At 46.3% G+C, this 22,991-nt stretch overlaps 1 protein-coding gene across 1 annotated transcript in view; it reads left to right on the top strand.

The window, feature by feature from the left end:
* LOC140186272 (laminin subunit gamma-3-like) overlaps nt 1-22,991 on the top strand; it is a 140,288-nt gene that overhangs the window by 75,390 nt on the left and 41,907 nt on the right. Inside the window, exons 6-12 of the mRNA XM_072240329.1 lie at nt 1,174-1,291; nt 10,108-10,206; nt 12,897-13,033; nt 13,565-13,681; nt 15,589-15,772; nt 16,804-16,916; nt 18,807-19,019. Of these exons, the coding sequence (XP_072096430.1) occupies nt 1,174-1,291; nt 10,108-10,206; nt 12,897-13,033; nt 13,565-13,681; nt 15,589-15,772; nt 16,804-16,916; nt 18,807-19,019 (981 nt within the window). The remainder of the gene's footprint in view (nt 1-1,173; nt 1,292-10,107; nt 10,207-12,896; nt 13,034-13,564; nt 13,682-15,588; nt 15,773-16,803; nt 16,917-18,806; nt 19,020-22,991) is intronic.

The raw sequence follows: 22,991 nt of genomic DNA, 5'->3' as shown, positions 1-22,991 counted from the left end.
GGATGTGCAGTGTCACACGGAGGGGAGTGGGGGGTTGTGGAGTGTCACACTGAGGAGGAGTGGAGGGATGTGGAGTGTCACGCTGTGGGGGAGTGGAGGGATGTGGAGTATCACACTCAGGGGGAGTGGGGGGATGTGCAGTGTCACACTGAGGGGGACTGGGGTTGTGGAGTGTCACACTGAGGGAGTGGAGGATGTGGAGTGTCACACTGAGGGGGAGTGGGGGGATGTGGAGTGTCACACTCAGGGGGAGTGGGGGGATGTGCAGTGTCACACTGAGGGGGACTGGGGTTGTGGAGTGTCACACTGAGGGAGTGGAGGATGTGGAGTGTCACACTGAGGGGGAGTGGGGGGATGTGGAGTGTCACACTGAGGGGGAGTGGAGGGATGTGGAGTGTCACACTCAGGGGGAGTGGGGGGAAGTGCAGTGTCACACTGAGGGGGACTGTGGTTGTGGAGTGTCACACTGAGGGAGTGGAGGATGTGGAGTGTCACACTGAGGGGGAGTGAGGGATGCGGAGTGTCACAATGTGGGGAGTGAGGGATGTGGAGTGTCACACTGAGGGGGAGTGGAGAGATGTGGAGTGTCGCACTGAGGAGGAGTGAGGGATGTGGAGTGTCACACTGAAGGGGAGTGAGGGGATGTGGAGTGTCACACTGACGGGGAGTGGAGGATGTGGAGTGTCACACTGAGGGGGAGTGAGGGATGCGGAGTGTCACAATGTGGGGAGTGAGGGATGTGGAGTGTCACACTGAGGAGGAGTGGGGGATGTGGAGTTTCACACTGAAGGGGAGTGGGGGATGTGGAGTGTCACACTGAGGGGGAGTGGGGGGATGTGGAGTGTCACACTGAGGGGGATTGGGAGATGTGGAGTGTCACACTGAGGAGGAGTGGGGGATGTGGAGTGTCACACTGAGGGAGAGTGGGGTCTGGTTGTGAAGTCTCACACTCAGGGGGTTTGGTTGGATATGATGTGTCTCTGTGAGGTGTGTTGGGGGACGAATGAAGAATTGTCACGGTGAAGTATGTCTCCTTTGTTGAGGTCCCTCTTTTCCCTTGTGTTTTGGGGAAAAGGTTTCTGAGGTATTCAGCATTTGACCTGACTTTGACTGGCACTGCAGCAGTGGTTAAGGTAGCTCACATTTTGAAGGGTTTTCTCCTCGTGCCAACAGGGTCACTGAGTTTGCAGTGTGACCAGAATGGGAACTGCACCTGCAAAGCAACCGTCATGGGAAGGAAATGTGACCAGTGCCTGCCGGGTTTTCACTCGCTGTCCGAGGGAGGATGCAGGTAACGTGGCTGTGGGAGGAACGTTGTGATCTCGGAATTGGGGATCCCTGTCCACACAGTTCAGCATGTTGTGCCTGTGCTGAGCCTTCGTCCTCGCCCACCTCTGCCCTCCTTCCCTGTGCCTCTCTTCCAAGCAATGCCCCTCACTCTGAAAGTACTCCTGTAGCAAGCGTTACTGTTCTATTTCCATTTTATTTTCAGGCAGTAGGTTCCAGATTATCACAAGCTACTCTTTACTGAAATTTCTTTACAACGTGTCCCCAAATTACCAACTCTTCTATCTGATTTTACATATCATCCTGAATGCCTTATTTAAACTTTGACTCAACTTTCTTGCTGTAAGATCAACTCCTGCTTCTCTACATGCCTTCTGTACCTGTGAGAGTGTACCATCCAGAACTCCAGCAGAGATCTGAGAGGTATCTGTTTAGGATAACCTCCTTTCTGCCTCTGTTGATAAAGTCAGAGATCCCAGATGCTCAGCTGTAGGTCACAGTATTCCATCGTGCTCCAGCTTGGTTCTGAGCCCAATTCATCCCACAGGTAAGGGCGGTAAAATCCTTAACTCATTTCTAATTGCAGGCCTCATATCCATTGTAATTCTGGGTTCGCAGCCCAGTATAAACGTCTTCTGACGTGACTGCAGATTGTCATTGGCTGTTCTTGGTCAACAGGTCCGAACTTTTGTTGGAATTTTCGAGGCCATTGCTGGTCGGGCTGTTTCAACTTGTGCCTTTTCCTTGGGCTGTCGGTTTGTATTTCTGTAATCCACCCCACCCACCAGTGCCCTCAAAGACGATATGCCGAGAGGGCCCGCCAACCTTGCAAACTTCACCATTTTTACTGTCAGTGGTTCAGCGCCCAGGTGTCATGCCACACCTGCGCTGCAACTTCTGCCCTCCGTTGTTCAGCCCCCAGCCATCGAACACCCTCTCTTTCTGAGATTTCCCCTTTTGGTCACCCCTATTTCTGCCGCAAGAAACACGGTTTCTTTTTCGTTTCTGATCAACCCCGCCCATTACACTTTGGCGTTGCGAGCAGGGTCCAGGAAAATCTGGTGGTGCCCAAGCAAGTCGAGCGACGCCGCAGCCGAGACTTATTCGGTCCCCGGATGGACGGACAAGTCTGAAAGTTTTGGCTAATGCTGTGTGTGAATGTGGTCCTCCCGGGTGTTGGGAGAAGGCCCACTTGCTGAATTATCTGATGTTAAGCTTCCCTGTGCAATATCACAATGCCTTCAGCATATCGCCTTTCCCTCCGAGAGGGACTCCCCGCCTCGTGTGGCGCGGCCTTGCGCTGCGGGCGCCGTTTCATTCTAGAAGTGTCCTGAGAAGTAGGGTGGATTTTTATGACTGCGTTGCGACAGTCAGATGCTGAGAAAGCTGGGCTGACTGGGGGGAAAATCATGGTTTCAACGTGAGCTGGACTTTGTGAGTTCTCAGAGCACTATTTTGAAGGAAACCGCCAGCGCGGCGCAAGAACGCGCTGGGCGCACTAAAGTTAAACAATTTGCCGTGGCGTGTAGATTGGCTGACATAGTGCAAAAGCGACGGGTCCGATCTGTGGTCCTGCGGGAGGATCGGGGCCCAGATGCCTGGGATGGGGATACCCGGTGTGAAGATGGGGACGAGAGCAATGGAATCGAGACGCGCCCGCCGCCTCGGACTTGTAAAAGATCAAGAGGAACGCCGGAATGCTGATGAACAAAATCAAGCTCCGGCAGCTGTCTCCATCACCGCTGAGACCACTGTTCTTAACTGCACCGTCACTGAATTTAGCCCAAAGGCAGAGCCAGCGGCCAGGGGAATACTTGCCCGTCTGATGTGAGTTAATTTGAGTCAGTTGGAGATTCACTAACGACGGACCCCACTGGTCTTGGCTGAAGGAGCTGTACGCTCCGTGTGGCCAGTGGTCATACAGTTTTCGTGAAATGGCACCATTATCTGGCATTTATAAAACAGTAATAATACTTCCATCGGCCCTGAGAATGTCACCTTCTCCCTTGGTCGGCGCACCCGATTGATGGAATGGGACCATCACGGTGGAGAAGAGCCTTTCTGGCTCCGTTAGCGCCATCAGAGGGTCTTGTGCAGAGACTAGCAGTCTACTTGGCTCAACTTGAAGGGTCAGACGGAGATCTGGAACGGGTGCAGGCTAAGGCTGCTTTTAAACCCCAGCAGCAGCAGAGGGTATTCCGAACGCATGACGAATGGGGGTAGGAATGCCCCAAAGCAGCCGGCGGCTGTGCCCCAGCAGCTCGCATCAAAGTCCCATTTTAGGAGGAAGGAAATGGTTTCTGTCCCTGCTAAGGGAAAACATTTGAGAGTGTACCTGTTGATGTTCTTTATGTGTTACACCGTGAGCATTGTGACCCAGGTGGGTTGTACGCGCAGGCCCAAAGGGACCGGCCGCCCTTCCGGCCCCCCTACATCTGGACTGTACGTTAATCCCAAAAAGCAGGACGTTCCCCGATTATATCCGGACTTGACTAATTGGACCCTGGGCGGGTTATTCAGGCCGCTGTCTGTGGGTTATGGCCATGGCTCCGGGTCTGCCGCTATTGCTATAGCAACCCATACTTCCAGCGTCCCGGAGGGAGACCTGAGGCCATATGTACCTGTTCCCCTTTGTTGGTCACACGGCAGGAAGACAGCGGCGAATCACCCTGGTGGACACCGAGGCCGAGGTTGCCTTATGGCAGGGGAATTGGATCTATTATCTGCAGGGAAGCGAGAGTGTATTCAGAATCAGATTTAGTATCACCGGCAGGTGAACAAAAGGCCATTTCACTATGGGCGAGAGTGCTCCTCGTCTGTCCCCGAGCTCATCTCCCAGGCACCTGAAAACATTTTGGGATTTTTTTTTTGTTAACGGGACTTCTATCATGGCACCCTTTGGCAAGTTTGCTTTTGGTATTAGGAGGATGTCTATTCTGGTTGGAAAGGCAAAAAGGAAACATGCCTTTATACCCTTGCCAAAGCAAATAGTAATTGCCAAACAAAATCGTACCCCGGGAGGGCATAAGGAAATCGATGAGACAGTCGAGTCCCTTTCAGACCTGTGGGTTCTTCGTCCCTTTATAATAGCCCTGTTTGGCCAGTGGGAAAACCCGATGGTTCATGGCGCATGACCAGTCCGCTGGCCACAGCTGTTTCAGATGTTGTGACCCTGATTGAGGACCTTTCTTGTGGGACTGACAGTTATTGACTTGCCGAATGCCTTATTCTCCAACCCTATAGCCGAGCGGTCCCAAGATCAGTTTGTATTTACACGGAAGGGTCTGCAATAAATACACTTTGACATGATTTCCACAGGGGATATGGCTAGCGTCCAACTACTAGCCACAGTGTGGCGTCGCGGAATTTGCGTGGATGTGTCCTATTCCCCAAGTATTACAATGAATCACTATACAGATGATGTGCTCTCGCGGGGATCCTCTGAAGACGAGGTTTCTGAAGCCCTTAATATTTTGATTGATCACATGCGATCGAGGGGATGGGAAATTAACCCCAGTAAAGTACAGGGCCCAGCTACGACTATTGGTTTTCTGGGAATACAGTGGACTAAGGGTGATATGATAATTCCCGATAAAGTCAGAAATAAAATCCTAGGCGTAGCTCCCCTTACGACAAAATAAGGAGCCCGAAGCTTTGTTGGCCTTTTGGGATACCGGCGGCGCCACCTACTGACTGTGGCCCTGCGCTATGACCAGAAAGAAATTTAGTTTTGTATTGGGCCCCGAGCAACAGTCACCAAAAGTCCTTCCCAAAGGAGGCCGTCGCCACGGCCTGACCCACGTCTCATCATCGATAAGGCCTTCCTTTTGAACTGCGAGTTTTTGTTAAAGGTGGCGTGGCTGTCTGAAGTGTGGTGCAAAGATTATGCCTCTGGGTTTCCGGTCCCGAAGGTTCCTGAAACTGCCACCAGATACACGGCGTCTGGGAAACAACTTCTTGCCTGCTACTGGGCTTCAGTAGAGACAGAAACACAGCGCGGGGGGGGGGGATTTCTCTCATCTCCACCGCCCTAACCTTCCTATTAAGGGATGGGTACTCTCCGACACACCCAAGTATGGTGTGCTAGGGCGTGCACAACACGGTTCAGTCGCCAGCTGGAAGCAGTATGTTTCTGAATGAGCATCAAAGGGACCGGACGGAATTTGTGAAACACATGAACTGGCGGCTGAGTTCCCGAAGCCTGAAGTGACTCCTGTCGAAGTCTCGCCTGCTCTGCGACAGCTCGCCTGGTTCACCGATGTGGAAGAATTGTCATTGCTGTCGAAAGGGCTGCTGCCCCAAACCCTCTCACCCAACAAGTTCTGGACGAGGAAGGCTCTGATGGGTCGAGTCAATAGCAGAGCTTGTAGCGGTACAGACTGTCGCGCTTCCTCTGTTCATTTAGGTCCTGGGGTGGAAGGTGTTTGGCTGCGCTTTAGTCCTGCACTCCTCATCTACGGGCACCCAGTTCGGAAGAGGAGGATCTCCTGGTGGGCTTGGTTCTGGTCCTGGCCAAGATGACCACTCACGGGTCTACTCTAGGCGGAGGACACTGTCCGGGCCGACTGCCTGCCCCCTTTCCAAGGATACATTCGTGCCCGGCTGTCCTTGGAGAGGGAGCATGCGGTTCCAATGGGCACTCTGGGGGACTTCCGGGAGCGGTGCCTCCCCCGCCCCCGGGCTATTGATTGTCTATTATAGACTGAAGTAACTTTATATTTTCTCTCAACTTTATTTTCTTTCAAATCTCTTACTATCTCTTCTTAAAGTTAGTCCTGGCGAAGGGTCTCGGCCCGAAACGTCGACTGTACCTCTTCCTAGAGATGCTGCCTGGCCTGCTGCGTTCACCAGCATTTTGTGTGTGTGTGTGTGTGTGTAATTTATTTTAATCTGAGTGTACTCACTGCCTTGTAAATACGGAATGTCTATACCTTGTGTACTTGTGATGTAAATAAACTTTTATAGTTTCGTGTAAAAAAAACCGAAAGAAGCTTATACCGATTCTTAAACAACAGGAATTCTGCAGATGCTGGAAATTCAAGCAATACACATCATGTGTGTTGCTTATACCGATTCTTGGTCTGTCTATCATGGACTTGATCTCTGGTTACCCCGATGGATCCAAGAGCCATATACTGTTATGGAACATCCCTTATGGGGAGGGAGCGGAGTTATGGAGGGAAATTTGGAACTGATCATTGCATGTTACTATTACTGTTTACCATGACGGCGCCCGTTTGAAAGATGATTCGCCGATGACAAGATTTAACAACATTGCCGACAAACCACGTGTGCTGACACGGTGACGTCTAGCCCCAACCTCTAATACAGTTATCGCCACTTGCTCGGTGGGCCCGTGAATCTTCTGGTCATTTGGGGGTACAGAGGACTAAGCAGCGGTGATTATTCCTTCCCACGGTTCTAGCCAGTAGGGAAATGCTCGGCGTGGGCGTGTTCCTGCTCAGATTTTGAAATTAGATTATGTTGGTCCTCTCCCTTCCTTCACCGAAGCGATTCCAGTACACGCTCACTATGCTAGACACTTAGTCTGGTTTTGTGATGTCGATCCCTACTGTTAAAGCTAATCAGGATGGTGCCCTTTGGCGATTAGAACATCTTGTTTCTGCATGCGGCGATTCCTTTGAAATTCAATCCGATAATGATTCGCACTTTCCGGGTTCCAGGGTACAAGTGTGGGGCTGTTTCTGATGGTGAAGGCGCTCGGCCCGAAACGCCGACTCTTTACTCTTGATCATAGATGCGGCCTGACTGCTGAGTTCCTCCAGCTTTTTGTGGGTATTACTTTGATTTCCAGCATCTGCAGATTTTCTCTTGCTTGTGATTCGACTCGCTTTTTGTTAATGACAGAACAATCTGTTCCTTTTGTTCCTGATGCCACAGCGGATTTGGCTGATAAAAAGCCGATTTAGTTCAGCAAAGGGGTGGCGGGGGGTAGTGGTTTATGATATAATCGTCTTCCTCTCCATTGGAGGGTGAGATTATCGCCGACTGGCAAGCAAATACATACTGGGCGGCGGTACAAGGACAAACCTATCGATCCTGTGTACGTGGATAAGGGTACATTGACTCCGGGAATGAAAACATGTCTAACCATCTCACTTAAAAGGCTCCCACTGGAATGCTACCTTGTTCTGCTTTAATTCTTGTCCTTGTGTTTTGTTGGATGTTGGACTTCTGCTGAGGCCCGACAAGCCGCTTGTGATTTGTGAAGATGATATAATTGTTTCGTGAAGAATGTACGTTATCTGATAGATACTAACCAGTCCTGATGAAGGGTCTCTGTCCGAAACGTCGACTGTTTATTCACTTCCGTCGACGCTGCCTGACCTGCTGAGTTCCTCCACCGTTTTGTTTGTGTGTGTGTGTGTGTGTGTGTGTTGCTTTGGATTTCCAGCATCTGCAGATTTTCTCGTAATTACTCTAATTGGGGGTGGACAGATGTGAAAAAATGTTGTAAACCTGGAGTGAATGGCCAAATATAACCTTTTACAGTGGAAGAAGTAAAGTGCCAAATTGGTTATAATCTGACTGGTGCAACCCTGATCAAGATGTGGAGTTCGTAAATCTTACTCATTCGGTTTTAGTTGTCAACACGATGTCGTTAACGCCCCTTAAGGATGAGGACAATTATTTTAATATGAATGTTGAGGTTATCTATATAGGTTTTTCATATTTTAATAATCATGATAATATTAATTTTCAATCATCCAAGGGATATTAATGTTTATCCTTCATTTTAAGCAGTAGAGTTCTGTGCACCTTTGGCTTGTTCAGACATTCAAAGGGGTGGGATATGTAGTGGTGTATTAAATTAAACACAGGGTTTTTTCAATGTCCAATGTTTCACTATAAGACATTGGAGCAGAATTAGGCCATTTCGTCACGGCTGATCCCAGATTCAATTCAACCCCACACACCTGCCCTCTCACCATATCCCTTAATGCCTCAACCAATCAGAAATCTATCAACTTCTGCTTTAAATATACCCATGGACTCGGCCTCCACCGCAGTCTGTGGCAGAGCATTCCTACCTAGCCCTTTCAACATTAAGCAAGTTTCAATGAGATCCCCATGCATTCTTCTAAATTCCAGTGAGTACAGACCCAAAGCTGCCAAACGCTCCTCATATGTTAACCCCTTCATTGCCGAATCATCCTCGTGAACCTCCTCTGGATTCTCTTCAATGATAACACATCCGTTCTGAGATAAGGGGCCCAAAACTGTTGACAATACTCCAAATGCAGCCTGACTAGTGTCTTATAAAGGCTCAGCATCATCTCTTTGTTTTTATATTCTGTTCCTCTTAAAATAAATGTCAACATTGCATTTGCCATCTTTACCAGAGGCTCAACCTGTGAATTAACCTTCTGGCAGTCTTACACGAGGACTCCTACTGCACTTCCAATGTTTGAATTTTCTCCCCATTTAGATAATAGTCTGCACTATTATTCCTTTTACCAAAATGCATTATTGTACATTTCCCAACACTATTTCATCTGCCACTTTTTTGCCCATTCTTCCAATTTGTCTAAGTTCTGCTGCAATCACATTGCTTCCTCAGCACTACCCATCCCTCCACCTATCTTTGTATCATCTGCAAATATTTGGCACAAAGCCATCAATTCCACTATCTAAATCATTGACAAACAATGTGAAAAGTAGCGGTCCCAATACTGACCCCTGAGGAACATTGCTAGTCACTGGCAGCCAACCAGAAAAGGCTCCTTTTATTCCCACTCACTGTCTCCTGCCTGCCAGCTATTCCACTATCCATACCAGTATATTTTCCTGTAACACCACAGGATGTTATCTGGATAAGCAGCTTCATGTGTGGCACTTTATCAAATGGCTTCTGATAATCTAAGTGAATGACATCCACTACTTCTCCTTTGTCCACCCTGCTTGTTGCTTCCTCGAAGAACTCTAGCAGATTTGTCAGGCAAGAAACCATGCTGACTTTGACTTATTTTATCATTAGTCTTCAAGTACCCTGAAACCTCGCCCTTAATAATGGACTCCAACACTTTCCCATCCACTGGCGTTAGGCTAACTGGCCTATAATTTCCTTTATTTTGTCTTCCTCATTCCTTAAGGAGTGGAGTGACAGTTGCAATTTTGCACTGGGCTCCCCTGATGACACCAACAATCAAGTGGAGACTAAGGATTGTGAGTCCTGAAATCTTGCATTCAGTGTGGTTTATTTGTGCTTTCAGCTTTATGTTAATAAGTTAGGCGTAAGTTACCTTGTTGTGCTTTTATGCTTATTACTATATTTCCTGGACACTTGAATTGGTTTGGGTCTTTTGGGTCTGATCAGCCCAGCCCGTTACAGCCTCCCGTCAGCACTTATGTAGTCTGAAGCCTACACCATAGGCTCTTACCAGGAATGCCTCACTGCCATCAAGGGTACAGAACAGAGCCACTTCCATTCCCCTTTGGCTTCAGTTCTTCAGCGTACAGCCATTCCTACCACTGTCAATGATACAGCCTATGTATAACACTTTCCCTGCTTTCCACTTCTGGAGTGCAACCTGAAGCCAATCAAACCCCTTTGAATCACACCTCCATCCCCATTGTTTCCCTTTGCAGCTTAAGGCTATTGTTGTCTTTTAAAACTAGATCCTGTGCGTTGGGCTGTCCTGTTCTGCACCCAATGGTGTTTTGTTCCACAATAATGTGAGGGAAAAATGCTGGGGAATATTTCGGAGGAGAAAACAATGATCTCTTGTTGTGGTGTTTGTGATAACAATCAATGGGCTGATGGATTGTAAGAATCAATAAAAACTTGCTTCCTTTCAGACAATGTGCGTGCCACCCTGACGGCAGTATCGGTGACTGCAATCCCTCCAGTGGAGATTGTACCTGCAAAGAGAATGTGGAGGGAGCCCTGTGCCATAGGTCAGTCTGACTGTTGTAAGGCCTCCTTAAAAGGTCGTTCTGCTTAATGACAATAGAGTATTTTGTTTTGTGGAGCTGTGTTCATTCTGTTAGAATAGCTTTGAGATTTTTTTCTGTATTTGTTCTCCGTGTTCTTGGTGGATCTCATGTGAAGATTCATTGCATCCCATGGAATTTGGGGAGGAGTGAAGAGCATCTCGTTCTTTTATCACCAGTTATATCTATTCGAAAGCTAATCTATTATATCATTTGTTGCACTGGTTTTGAGTTAGAGTATCTCATTTACATGATGTTTTAAAGAGTGCAGTACATACAATGAGCAACAGGACTACCACTCCATACATTTTTCCCTGAGGTCGCTGGAAATTGGGGCTGACTTTGAGGTTCCAGTTCTGGGGGTAGTGATGGGAAGGTGGCTAATGACACTGCCTTGGGTGGGCAGGAGTGGGAAGCTGGACGGTGAATGCTATTACTCCTTCTTCCACTTAGCTGGACTTCCATGGACTCGAGGGTCTTAGTATCTTTCTGAATGTTCCATTGTGAACAGCCACAGACCAGGGATTCCCAAGAGTCAGTAGGAATGTTTTGCAAAGAAGCTTTGAGAGTGTCCTTGAATCTCTTCCTCTGTCCACTGGGTAATTTCTTGCCATGACAGAACCTGAGTGTCTGTTTTGGGAAGTCTATTGGCCACATGAATGCTATGGACTGTCCATTGGAGTTGGCTGATTGATGCTGGGGATGCTGGCTGGATAAGAGGAGCTACGTTGGTTTGGTTACCATACCTGTGGACTTGAGAATGGGTTAGTGGATCTCTCCGGTGCTTTGCAATATCTGCTGTAGGGTAGTCCAAATGTTAGACCACCTAACGTCACTGCTGACTAGTAGACTAGGAAGGGGAAGTTCTGGAAAACACACTCCAGTCCTCATTGAGAGCTTGGTGGTGGAAAGGGTGAGCTTCAAGTTCTTGGGATCTATCCTGTGCCCAACACATTGATGCAACCATGAAGAAGGCACGCCAGCACCTATACTTTCTTTGGACTTTGAGGAGGTGTCACTGAAGACACTTAACAATTTCTGTAGATAAATGGTGGAGAACTTTCTAACTGGTTACATCACAACTTGGTGTGGAGGTTCCGATGAACATGATCATAAGTGGGTATGGAGAATTATAGCGTCAGCCAGCTCCATCACAGACACAATCCTCCCCACCATCAAGGACATCTTCAGGATACAGTGCCTCAGGGAAGTGGAATCCATCACAGGAGACCCTTCCAGTCCTTAATACTCTCTTTGTGTTACTACCACCAAGGAGGAGGTGTAGAACACTGAAGATTCTCACTCAATGAATCAGGAAGAGCTTCTTTCCATCTGCCATTAGATTTCTGAATAGTACATGAACCCACGGACACTACCCCATTATTTTCTTGCGCTGTTTATTTCTGTAATTTATAGATTTTTTATGTCTTTGCAGTACCCTGCTGCTGCAAAACAACAACTTTCACATGATAATAAATCTGATTCTGACTATGAACTTTATGTAAAGTTTAAGGTCCAGATTTTTGTACACTCTATTCCTCCTACAGCCAAAGGCTGTGCTGGTGTACAGGTCAATCTGCAAGACAGCTGGGAAACTTTTCACCTTCCATTGCCTCCGCTCCAGAACTGAGATTATTGAGCTGCAGTATTCTGACAGTGTTTGTGTACACACATGTTCAAAGTTATTGTCTGTATGCTCACTGAAGCAAATCAGAACCAGGTTTACTATCACCAGCATGTCACCAAATTAGTTAACTTTGTGGTAGCGGTACAATGCAATACCTACTAATAGAGAAAAAAGACTGTGAATAACAGAAAAAATATATATAATAGTTAAACTCAACAAGTAGTGCAAAACAATAGAAATAAAAAAGTAGTGAGGTAGTGTTCATGGGTTCAAAGTCCATTCAGAAATCAGATGGCAGAGGGGAAGAAGCTGTTCCTGAATGGTCCTTCCTGATGCTACCAATGAGAAGAGGGCATATCCTGGGTGGTGGGGGCCCTTAATGATGGATGCTACCTTTTTGAGGCAACACCACTTGAAAATGGTCCCAGATATTATGGAGGTTGGTGCCTATGATGGAGATGACTAATTTTACAACTCTCTGGAGCTTAGTACGATCTTGTGCATTTGTATGAAAGAACGTGGCTTGTATTTAAAGTCCACCAAACAAATATCATCAACATACGTACAACTCTGCCCTCTGGTACTTAAGGTAGAAGGTGAGACCTGGAAACACAAGCACTTCCCTATCTGGGAACCATTTTCGGGTAAAGTCAAATAACAGTGATGAAATTCACCACTTTTTCTTCACACGTAGCACCAAGTTAATTGTAAACACAACTTCATCCAATGTTAATCATAACTGTAACCCAGTACATTTTCAACCTCAGTCAAGGGTGAGAGTATACCCAACACTGAGATTGACGTTAGAACATGGGCTTTGTTTGTGTTGCTGGAAGACAATGGTGTTGGTGTTAATGGCCACTGGTCTGTTTGCCTGCAACATTTGGGTTTTAATGATCACTTTTCTTTTAAACTATTCTGATTTTCTTTACACCAAGGTGAGTGGTGACTTTTTACATTGGGGAAACTTGACTTTGAGATAAAAGATTTTTGATGAATTGTAATGATTTTGTTTTGCTTTGTTCAGTTGTAAGTCAGGAACCTTTAACCTCCAACCTCACAACCCTCATGGCTGCGTCAGTTGCTTCTGCTATGGACACTCAGTGGCTTGTTCCTCGGCCTTGGAATTCAGAGAGCATCAAGCAGTGTCAACCTTCAGCCAAGGTACCTTTCATGTTCCACGCAAGGCACATGTTCTCTAACAAGTTGGCAGCTCTTTTTCTGCTCTCTGACATTGGTTTAGCATCATGTCCAAAAGCTTTGTGTTTCTTCAGTGCTAAATGTATTAGCAGGCATAATAGATTTGCCTTCACTGTGAGTCTTGAATCTGAGTTTCAACTCAGAGGCCAAGGGGTTATCAATCGTCATAATTACAGTAACTCCTGTAGGATTTGACTATCACTTTGGAGCTGCATTGAAAATGAAGATCAAGAAACTGCAGATGCTAAAAATCAGAAAATAGTGGAAGCACTCAGCAGGTCAGGCAGCATCTGTGCAAACTAAAATCAAGTGAACATTTAACAAGGAAGACCTTTCCATATATACTGCCTGACCTGCTGAGTGTTTATAGCATTTTCAGTTTTCATTTCACTCTCAAATATGTTTAATTAGTATCCAAACCATTGAACACCAAGTCAAAGGCAATTACGCATGGGCCCAGATAGGATGTCTAATTGTGTTTCTGTGCTTCGGTAGACACAGTTGAATGGAGGGGACAGAAATCAGATGGCAGGGAATCTCAGTTGACCTGGGAGAAGAATCGGATCAGTTTGTTTCCCGAGAATGGGAAATGGGAATATTTCATTGCACCAGGTAAGAACTCAGAAAGTCATGTGAAAGCAATCAAGTCCTGAATTTACACTGCTCAATATACGTTCTGCAGCTGGCGAATCCCCCTGCTGCTGTTGTACTTATTGACAGTCAGAAGCAAATCATACTGTTGCGATACTCCGTCCCTTCGTGAACAAGGCTCAGGTACGTCCAGTGCAAGACTCTTGAGATGATTGGAGACACCTTGTTACAGCACAGGGGCATTAATCTTGAGAGCAATTGCTCTTTGTACCTCCCCTTGGAGCAGGGAGCCAGGCCACATTATCCAGCAGTAAGTAATTATTTTTCACTTTAGGCTTATTTCTGTGTTCAAGATTTCTCTCGCAGTGTATTTTCGTGCAGCCCCATGAAGGTGATATTGGAGTTTGCATTTAGATGACACTTTTGTTACATAACAAGATGTTCTGTAGTATTTTGGAGGTGTGCAGTAAGGTTCGAGGTTGATACTGAGCCATTTACGACGGTGATAGGGGCTGCCCAGTGGTGCAGGTCACGGGGCTGCCTCTCAGCTCCAGTGATCTAAGTTCAATCTGATCTCTGGGTGCTGTCTTTGTGGAGTGTTCCCTGTGCAACCACATGAGTATTCGACCGTGTGCTCTGATTTCCTCGACATCCCAAAGAAGTACAATGTCGGTAGGTTAATTGGCTGCTGTAAATTGCCCCCTAGTAGGATCTGGGGGTGGGGAATGAAATGGAATCAGTGCATCATTCGTGTACATAGCTGCATTGTGGTCAGTGTGAACTTAGCAGGTTAACGGGCTTGTTTCTTTGTTATTTGACTTCATTAGGTGGAAAGGCCATAAGCTGATCACATCTGTGGAGAGGAATGAAGTACAGGAGAAGGGAATCCCGAAGCTCACAGTTATGTGGTAGCTTGGTGAACAGTTGCTGACAGTGCAGTCGTAATGTGTGCGTGTGTGTGGGGGGGGCGGGGGTGAATACACAAGAGGCCAGAATTGGAGAAATGCAGGACCAGAAGGGGTTTAGGGAGCGCAAGGGTGAGCTTAATGCAGGATTTGAGAATGGAAAATTGTAGTCCACTCCCTGATTATGTGACACCAAGGTTTTATCACAATATTTTCTGTGTTCACGATTTATTTATTATGCCCCAAAATATTTATGATATATGAGGGGTGATTGATAAGTTCGTGGCCTTAGGTAGAAGGAGATGAGTTATACAGCTCTTGTTACATGCACATGCAGTTCAACTCTTTGAGTGAAAATGCAGAAAGTTTGAAGTTAATAACTCATCTCCGTCTACCTTAGGCCAGGAACTTATCAAATCACTCCTGCTGTGGACCACTTTCTGGAGGTCCAAGACACCGACTTCTACAAGGAAGGGATCAGTACGCTCCATAACTGCTGGACTAAGTGTGTAAATATCAGAAAAATAAATGTGCTAGGTTTTCTAAAATTGACTCCTTCCACCTAGGTCACGAACTTATCAATCACCCCTGGTACATTTATAAGGTCACCATGACAACATGAGTGTGAAATACCTTTACCATTCTCCTCAGTGCATTGCATCACTTTCACAGGGACAGTTATAGATGACATTACCCATAGTCCCAACTTTGTCAGAATGTAAAGGTATGACTCAAATTGAGATGAATGCTAAAGATCCCTCCATATGATTCTGAAGAGAGTTTCAACACAGAAATTTTTGTCCCTATTACATTGACTCCTGAAAACCAGTGCCAAGCATCCTGACTCTTTGTCATGGTTGTGGTGCTGGAGACTAACCAAAGGTCCCTGATAGGCTGAGCCTGGGAGAGCTGTACCAGCCTGTGAGCGAAGTGCTTCCAGGATTGGAGTCCTGCACTATGCTGTCCTTGACCCAAATCTCATTAATCCACATTACTGACCTGAATAGTCCCTTCTCATTTCAGAAAAGTTCCGGGGTAACCAGCTCCTCAGCTATGGCCAGAATCTTACCTTCATTCTTGACTTGGAAAACGAGGAAATGCGGTCCTTCAGCCTGATTCTGGAAGGTTTCGAAAACCACACATCAGTCACTCTTTCTCCGCAGGTGCAGGAGGAAAGGTTGGCCCAGCAGTGGGAAGTCACCTTCATGTGAGTCACTGTCCAACCTTTTGAATAGTTTGTCTTCCCAATTAGCTGGCCTGCAACTTGTTGTTGTAGGGGGAAAATTAACCCTATGATCTTTTGGTCACTTGGAATGGTTAGCTGGAACTGGAATTTTCTCAAAATCACTTGCTGAGAATTTGATCTGTGGCAGAGCAGGATAATTTTGATGATATAGTTTATGGAATTATAGGCAAAAATAGCTGAGTTGAGATAATACAGTCCATCCTACCTCAGCATTCTTTTGAAGACCTATGCAATTCAAGTCATTGTCCCTGTCCTTTCCTCTCTTCTTTCAAGTATTTATTTCTTTTGCCTTTGGAAGTTACTGTGAAATCTCAGTTCCTCCTTGTTCCACTCCTATTTAATAATTATGGAGCTCATTGGCATTGAAAACACTTTCTCTTCTTATAAAACCACATATTATTTTGACAGCTTTTTGTAACCTCCTCTTCTCCATGAAGAACAACCCCAAGTTCCCCAAATGCCTTCTTTCTCCTTGTACTAGGCAGCTCGCCTTCAGCCATGTGGGAAAGTCAAAGGTCAGAGGATGTGCATTTGACCTCACCTCACCATCTTTCCAAACAACCTCAACCCCAAGTGTCATCTCCTCATCTCTTTAGACTCAGTGGAGCACACAGTGGTAGCTTCTTTGGACTTTGGTTTCCTGCTTGTCCTACTACTGAATGCTTGGTGACAAAACCTGGTCAGACCATCTCTGTAGGATTAGCAGCTGCCTGACTCAAGATGTTTTACTGGTGGATAGTGAACAAGATGGAAAAGATAGATTTAAAACATAAAGATACATTCAGAAAGTAGGATGAGGTGATACCAAGCCAAGCCGAGATAGATCTTTGCAGTGTGCTGCCAAAGCATGGAGAACACTTGGGAGTGGAGCTGAGTTGAAAACTCTGGATGATTTTGAATCTCCCTGCATGGTTGGCTTGTGTGAATTTCTAGTCAATGAGTGCCTAGTAATTTTAAGGCATTATATATATTTTTTTCTCCGCTTCTTGTAGACTCCATGAGGCAGAGGACAGCATTCACACACCCACCTTGTCCAGCTTCCAGTTCCAACAGATGCTCTCCAATCTCACCACGGTGAAATTTGGTTGCTTGGGAGCTTCTGCCTGTAAGTGACCTTCCCCCGACTCAGTCTGTGTTCAACCTTTTCAAATGTGTATTTTGATGTTGATGTGCATGAAATGGATGTGTCTTTACATCTGTAACTGTCTGTCCAAGGATTTTGTGAGCTTAATTTGGGCAACCTCTGTGGGACTCTCAGGTTTGGCTGCTTCAGAAATTTATCTCCATTCTGCATCTGCCACATGACGTGCAAGCCACTGCTCGAACCAACAGACCTTGTCTCAGTAAACACGGTGGTCAAGCTGTTAACTTTCTAGATCCATTCCAGTTCATAGATAGATAGATAGATACACTTTATTAATCCCAAGGAAAATTTGCTTTCGTTACAGCCACACCAACCAAGAATAGAGCGTAAGTATAGCAATACAAAACCCCCCAACAGTCAAACAACAAAATGCAAAACTATGCCAGATGGAAAATAAGTCCAGGACCAGTCTATTGGCTCAGGGTGTCTGACCCTCCACGGGAGGAGCTGCACGTTCGATGGCCACAGGCAGGAACAATCTCCCGTGCCACCAAGTGTTGTATCACGATGGAATGTGGCCGAAGTCCAACAGTAAAAAGTTCAATATCCAGTCTGCAAACACGTTCCTCGATCGTAATATGCCCCGGATTGCACCATCCGTTGTTAAGCAGATCAGTAAGCACCCCAATCCTTCATGCTTATCGCTCTCGGTGCACTTCTGGTCAGGCGGAACGGTATTACCCACCGAACTCCTCTTCTCCAAAAGTCTCTGTTGTCTGGACCCGGTCCTCTTTCCTCGGCTTTGTGATCCCCCTCTGTATCCTCTGTGTGTTTTCCTCCGGATTTCAGCAGGGGTGTCTGCCGCTCTGTTCGTTAAGCCGGCCGGAATTTGCTGGTCCGTGGAATACACAATGCGACCTTGCTTCTGTCCCGCGTGTCGGGATGTAACCATTTCCAGCGCTAAAGAAAACCCAAATAAAACTCTCTACCAGCATATTAGAGAGGGTGCAGCTTCGACGTGTTACCGTGAGAAAAAAATACAAAAAATAACGTAAATTAAAAGTAAGAAGAAAAAAGTAAAAGAATAGATCGGAACGGCTGTACCAGGCTGCATGCACGATCGGCACATGCAGGCCCGTGCATCTAACACTTCCCGCGAGAGTGCAGCTGATTTGCTGGAGGACTAGGATCTTGTTCAGCCTGTGTCGTGAGAGCCACCCTCAGCCATCAAGTTGCCAATGTTTCTGCCCTGAGCTCCGAGTCCTCCTCAACTCATTGCCTGAAGCGTTTGTGGCCATTGGCTTTGCAATATCCTGTACGCCTTCAAAATAAAGATAACCTCCCTGCCGATTACCCTCTGCGCACTACTGCCCCAACGCCAAAGGCTCTGGATGTGATCCTGGAAAACGTGTATGACTCGAGGATTCATCTGTATGTGTATGTAAGGAGTTCTAGACATATGCATCTTTAATGGATGTTTGTGGGCAGCGATTAGAGTAAAATTATGCAGATGCTGAAAACTGTTAGATAAAACAAAAATGCAGGAGGCACTCAGCAGGTCAGGGAGAATCCGTGGAGAGAGTGTCTTTGTTTCAGGTCAGTGAAATGTTAATCTAAAACTTCAGTTTTGTTTTCCTCTGCACAGCCTGGCTTACTGAAGGCTTCTCAGCATTTTCTATTTCTATTGGGGCAGTGCCAATGAGGATGGAGCTGGAAGTGATTTCACACACTGACCATGAGTTGCGTGCATGCACAGGTGGAGCCAGCACCTTTGGTGCACAACAAAGTCCAAAAGATGAAGTGGTTTTCTTGCATTTCCGGAGACTGGGTGATTCGCAGATCCGGACAGGAATTCTTTGCCTTTCTTGTGCTACATCTGAGTATTTCTGGGTTTTCTACTCTCTGCTACAGTTCACCTGAGAGAGGTCACCCTGGTGACGGCTGTGGCTGGCCTCTCGCCCCGTGCTGCCTGGGTGGAGGAGTGTGTGTGCCCTAAAGGCTACATCGGACAGTTCTGCGAGTTCTGTGCCCCTGATTACAAGCGGGAAATCCCCTTTGGAGGTCCAATGACTCCCTGCGTCCCCTGCTCCTGCAACCATCATGGAACATGCAATCCTGATTCGGGTATGTATTTTATGGCTATGTATCCAATTGTTCACATCTCTTGTACTCTTTCTCTTTGTCCCTTAGTAATACGGAGATACATTATGGCTCTTGGAAATCACAGCCCTTCATATTATTGATATTACTATTGTTCTTAACTTGTATTTTATGCTTTCCTTGAGGCACTGGGATTCAGCAGGACAATGCTAGGGTAGTGCTGATTTTGTTGGAATTAGCTTTTTTTTTTGAATGTGACCTTAAACCACGACCCTCTCAAAAAAAAAGTTTAAAAATCCCGTAGCAGCTATTTCAAGTAAGACGAGTTTTCCCAGAACCAGGACCAAACTTTATCCATCAACTAACAAGATATATGAATGCAAACAAGAGGAATTCTGAAGATGCTAGAAATTCAAGCAACACACATTAAAGTTGCTGGTGAGTGCAGCAGGCCAGGCAGCATCTCTAGGAAGAGGTACAGTCGACGTTTCAGGCCAAGACCCTTCGTCAGGACCTCTTCCTGACGGGTCTTCCTGAGAAGGGTCTCGGGCTGAAACGTCGACTGTACCCCTTCCTAGAGATGCTGCCTGGCCTGCTGCGTTCACCAGCAACTTTGAGATACATGAACACTGGTTTTCAATGTTCAACCATTATCAAGCAGATTTAGGATGGAGAGGGGAGTAGATATAGGATGGAGGTGAGGAGGAATGGCTTTTCCCAGAGAGTGGTGAATTCTCTGCCCAATGAAGCAGTGGAGGCTCCCTCGGTAGATATGGTTAAGACAAAGTTGTTGCATAGTAGGGGAACTAAGGGTTGGGGGAAAAGGCAGGTAGGTGGATACGAGTCCATGGCCAGATCAGCCATGATCTTATTGAATGGCAGAGCATGCTCGACGGGCCAGGTGGCCTACTCCTGCTCCTATTTCTTATGTTTTTACGTACTTTGTGACAGTGCCTATATTTCAGATAAATACTTCATCAGTTAGGAAATGCTGAAATCATAAAAAGATGTTTAATGAAGTTCCTCTTTGCTGTCCACCTAATATATTCCAGCATGGTAGCGTAGCAGTTGGTGTAGTGCTTCAGAGAGCCAGTAATCTGGGTTCAGTTTCCACTGCTGTCCAGAAGCAGCTCGTATGCTCTCTGTGAACGTACGGGTTTCTTTTGATGCACTGGTTTCCAAAGGACACGCGGGTTAGGGTTAATGAATTGTGGACATGCTAGGTTGGCAATGCAAGCACGTGACACTTGTGGGCTGCCCCCAGCACATCCTCGGACTGTGTAGATTGTTGACACAAATGATGCATTTCACTGTATGCTTCAGTGTGACAAATAAAGCTCATCTTTGTGACTGGTACCTTCCGTAATCTCACATAGAAATGCCGTCTCATAGAGAATGTGGAGTTTAAACCTTCTCTTCTGCTTTCATGACTGACTTGCCTTTTAGTTTCTTGTATAGCCGGCCATCTTCCTTTCTTATCCCATTTAAAGCCTTCCTGAGTTGTGGACACGTTTGCCTGGAAGTGCACCCCCATTCCGTAATGCTACATTGAATACTTCAGTAGGATGATATTTTTAGGCTGAGATCCTGAAGTTCCTCAGCCCAACTAGTCTGTGCTGAGCCATTAATCTGCCTCGTCCCATCGACCTGCACCTGGACCATACTCTTCAAAACCCCTTCCATCCACGTACCTATCCTAATTTCTCTTACATATTGAAATTGAAATCGCATCCACCACTTACACTGGCAGCTTGTTCCACCCTCTGAAAGGAAAAACTTCCTCCTTGTGTTCGCCTTAAGCATTCTACCTTTCACCCTTAACCCACGATCTCTCGCTATAGTCTCACTGAACCTCAGTGGAAAAAAGCCTGGTTGATTTTACCCTATCTGTACCCCTCAAAATTTTGTGTACCTCCATCAAATCTCCCCTCGATCTTCTGTGCTCTAGGGAATAATGTCCTAACCTATTCAACCTTTCCCTATAACTCAGGTCCTCAAGTTCTGGCAACATCCTTGTAAATTTTCTCTGCACTCTTTCAGTGTTATTTACATCTTTCCTGTATGTAGGTGACCAGAACTGCACACAATACTCCAAATTAGGCCTCACCAACGTCTTGTACAACTTCAACATAACATCCCAACTTCTGTACTCAGTACTTGGATTTACGAAAGTCAATGTGCCAAAAGCTTTCTTTACGACCCTATCCACCTGCAATGCCACTTTAAAGGAATTATGGACCTGTATTCCCAGATTCCTCTGTTCTACCATGCTCCTCTGTGCCTACTGTTCTCCGTGCTAGTCCTACCCTGGCTTGTCTCCCTGAAGTGGAACACCTCACACTTGTCTGCATTAAATTCCATCTGCCATTTTTCAGCCTATCTTTGCGGCTGGTCCAGATCCCACTGCAAGCTTTTATAGTCTTCCTCACTGTCCACTGCACCCCCAATCTTGGTGTCATAGCTACATTTGCTGATCCAGTTTATCACATTATCATCCAGATCACTGATATAGATGACAAGCAACAATGGACTGAGGACCAGTCACAGGCCTCTAGTCAGAGAGGCAACCGTCTACTACCACTCTCTGGCATCTCCCATGAATACATTGTCTAACTAATTTACTATCTTATCTTGAATGCCAAGCAATCGAACCTTGACAAACCGTCCAAATGGGACCTTGTCAAAAACCTTGCTAATATCCACTACCTTGCCTTCATCAACTTTCCTAGTAACTTCCCTGAAAAACCCTGTAAAATTGGTTAGCCATGACCCACCATGAACAAAGCCATATTGACTACCTCTAATCAGTCCCTGTCTTTCCAAATACTTCTATATCTGGTTCCTTTCGAAAGCCTCCCACCTACCAAGCACACTTTTGCCAGAAAACAACCTGCCCCAACCCACACTTCCCAGGTCCTTTCTGACATCACCAAAACTCGTCCTTCTTCAATTCAGAATCTCAACCCAAGGACCAGATTTATCTTTTTCCATAACTACCTTGAAGCTAATGGCATTATGATCACTAGATACAAAGTGTTCCCCTACACGAACTTCTGTCACCTGCCCTGTCTTATTCCCAAATAGGATTGCACACTCTCTAGGCTGGGATTTCTACGTACTGATTAAGGAACTTTGACAGATTGTTTCCCATCCAGTCCATTTACAGTATGGGAGTCCCAGTCAATATGTGGAAAGTTAAAATTATCTTCTATCATAACCTTGTTTCTTGTAACAGTCTGTGATCTTTACAAATATGCTCCTCTAAATCTCATGGACTGTTGGGTGGAGTATAATATTATCTCTTATTCTCCAATTCTACCCATAAAGCCTCAATAGGCGAACTCTCCAGCCTGTCCTTTCTGAGGACTGCCATGACTATTTTCCTGACAAGTAATGCCACCCCTTCTCTTTAATCCCTCTCATTCTATCACATCTAAAACAAATGAACCTCAGAACACTGAGCTGCCAGTTCTAACCCCCCTGCAACCAAATCTCACCAATGGCTACAATGTCATGATTCCACGTGCTGATCCATGCCCTACGCTCATCTGCCTTTCCTATAATACTCCTTGCATTGAAATAAAGGCAGCTCAGGAGCATTTGACCCACCATTTTGATTCCTGACTTTTCTCCACAACCACTCCACTATCTGTTCTTGTACTTCAGTTCCCATCCCATCCCCCTGCAACTCTAGTTTAAACCCCCGCCAGTGCAGCACCAGCAAACCTTCCCGCTTGGATTTTAGTTCCTCTCCAGTTCAGGAGCCCAATGATTTAAAAATCTGAAGCCCAGTCTGCTGCACCAACTCCTTAGCCACGTGCTAAACTGTATGATCTTTCTATTTCTGGCCTCACTAGCATGTGGCATGGGTAACAATCCTGAGATCACAACCTTGGAGGCCCTGGCCTTCAACTTAGCACCTAACTCCCTGAACTCACCTTGCAGGACCTCGTCACCTATGCTGCCTCTGAGATTTGGTACTGATATGGACCACGA

Source organism: Mobula birostris, chromosome 22 (assembly GCF_030028105.1).
Source record: "Mobula birostris isolate sMobBir1 chromosome 22, sMobBir1.hap1, whole genome shotgun sequence".
NCBI classification, from domain to species: Eukaryota; Metazoa; Chordata; class Chondrichthyes; order Myliobatiformes; family Myliobatidae; genus Mobula; species Mobula birostris.
Note: the sequence above shows the minus strand (reverse complement) of the source record. Positions and strands in the feature narration are given on the sequence as shown.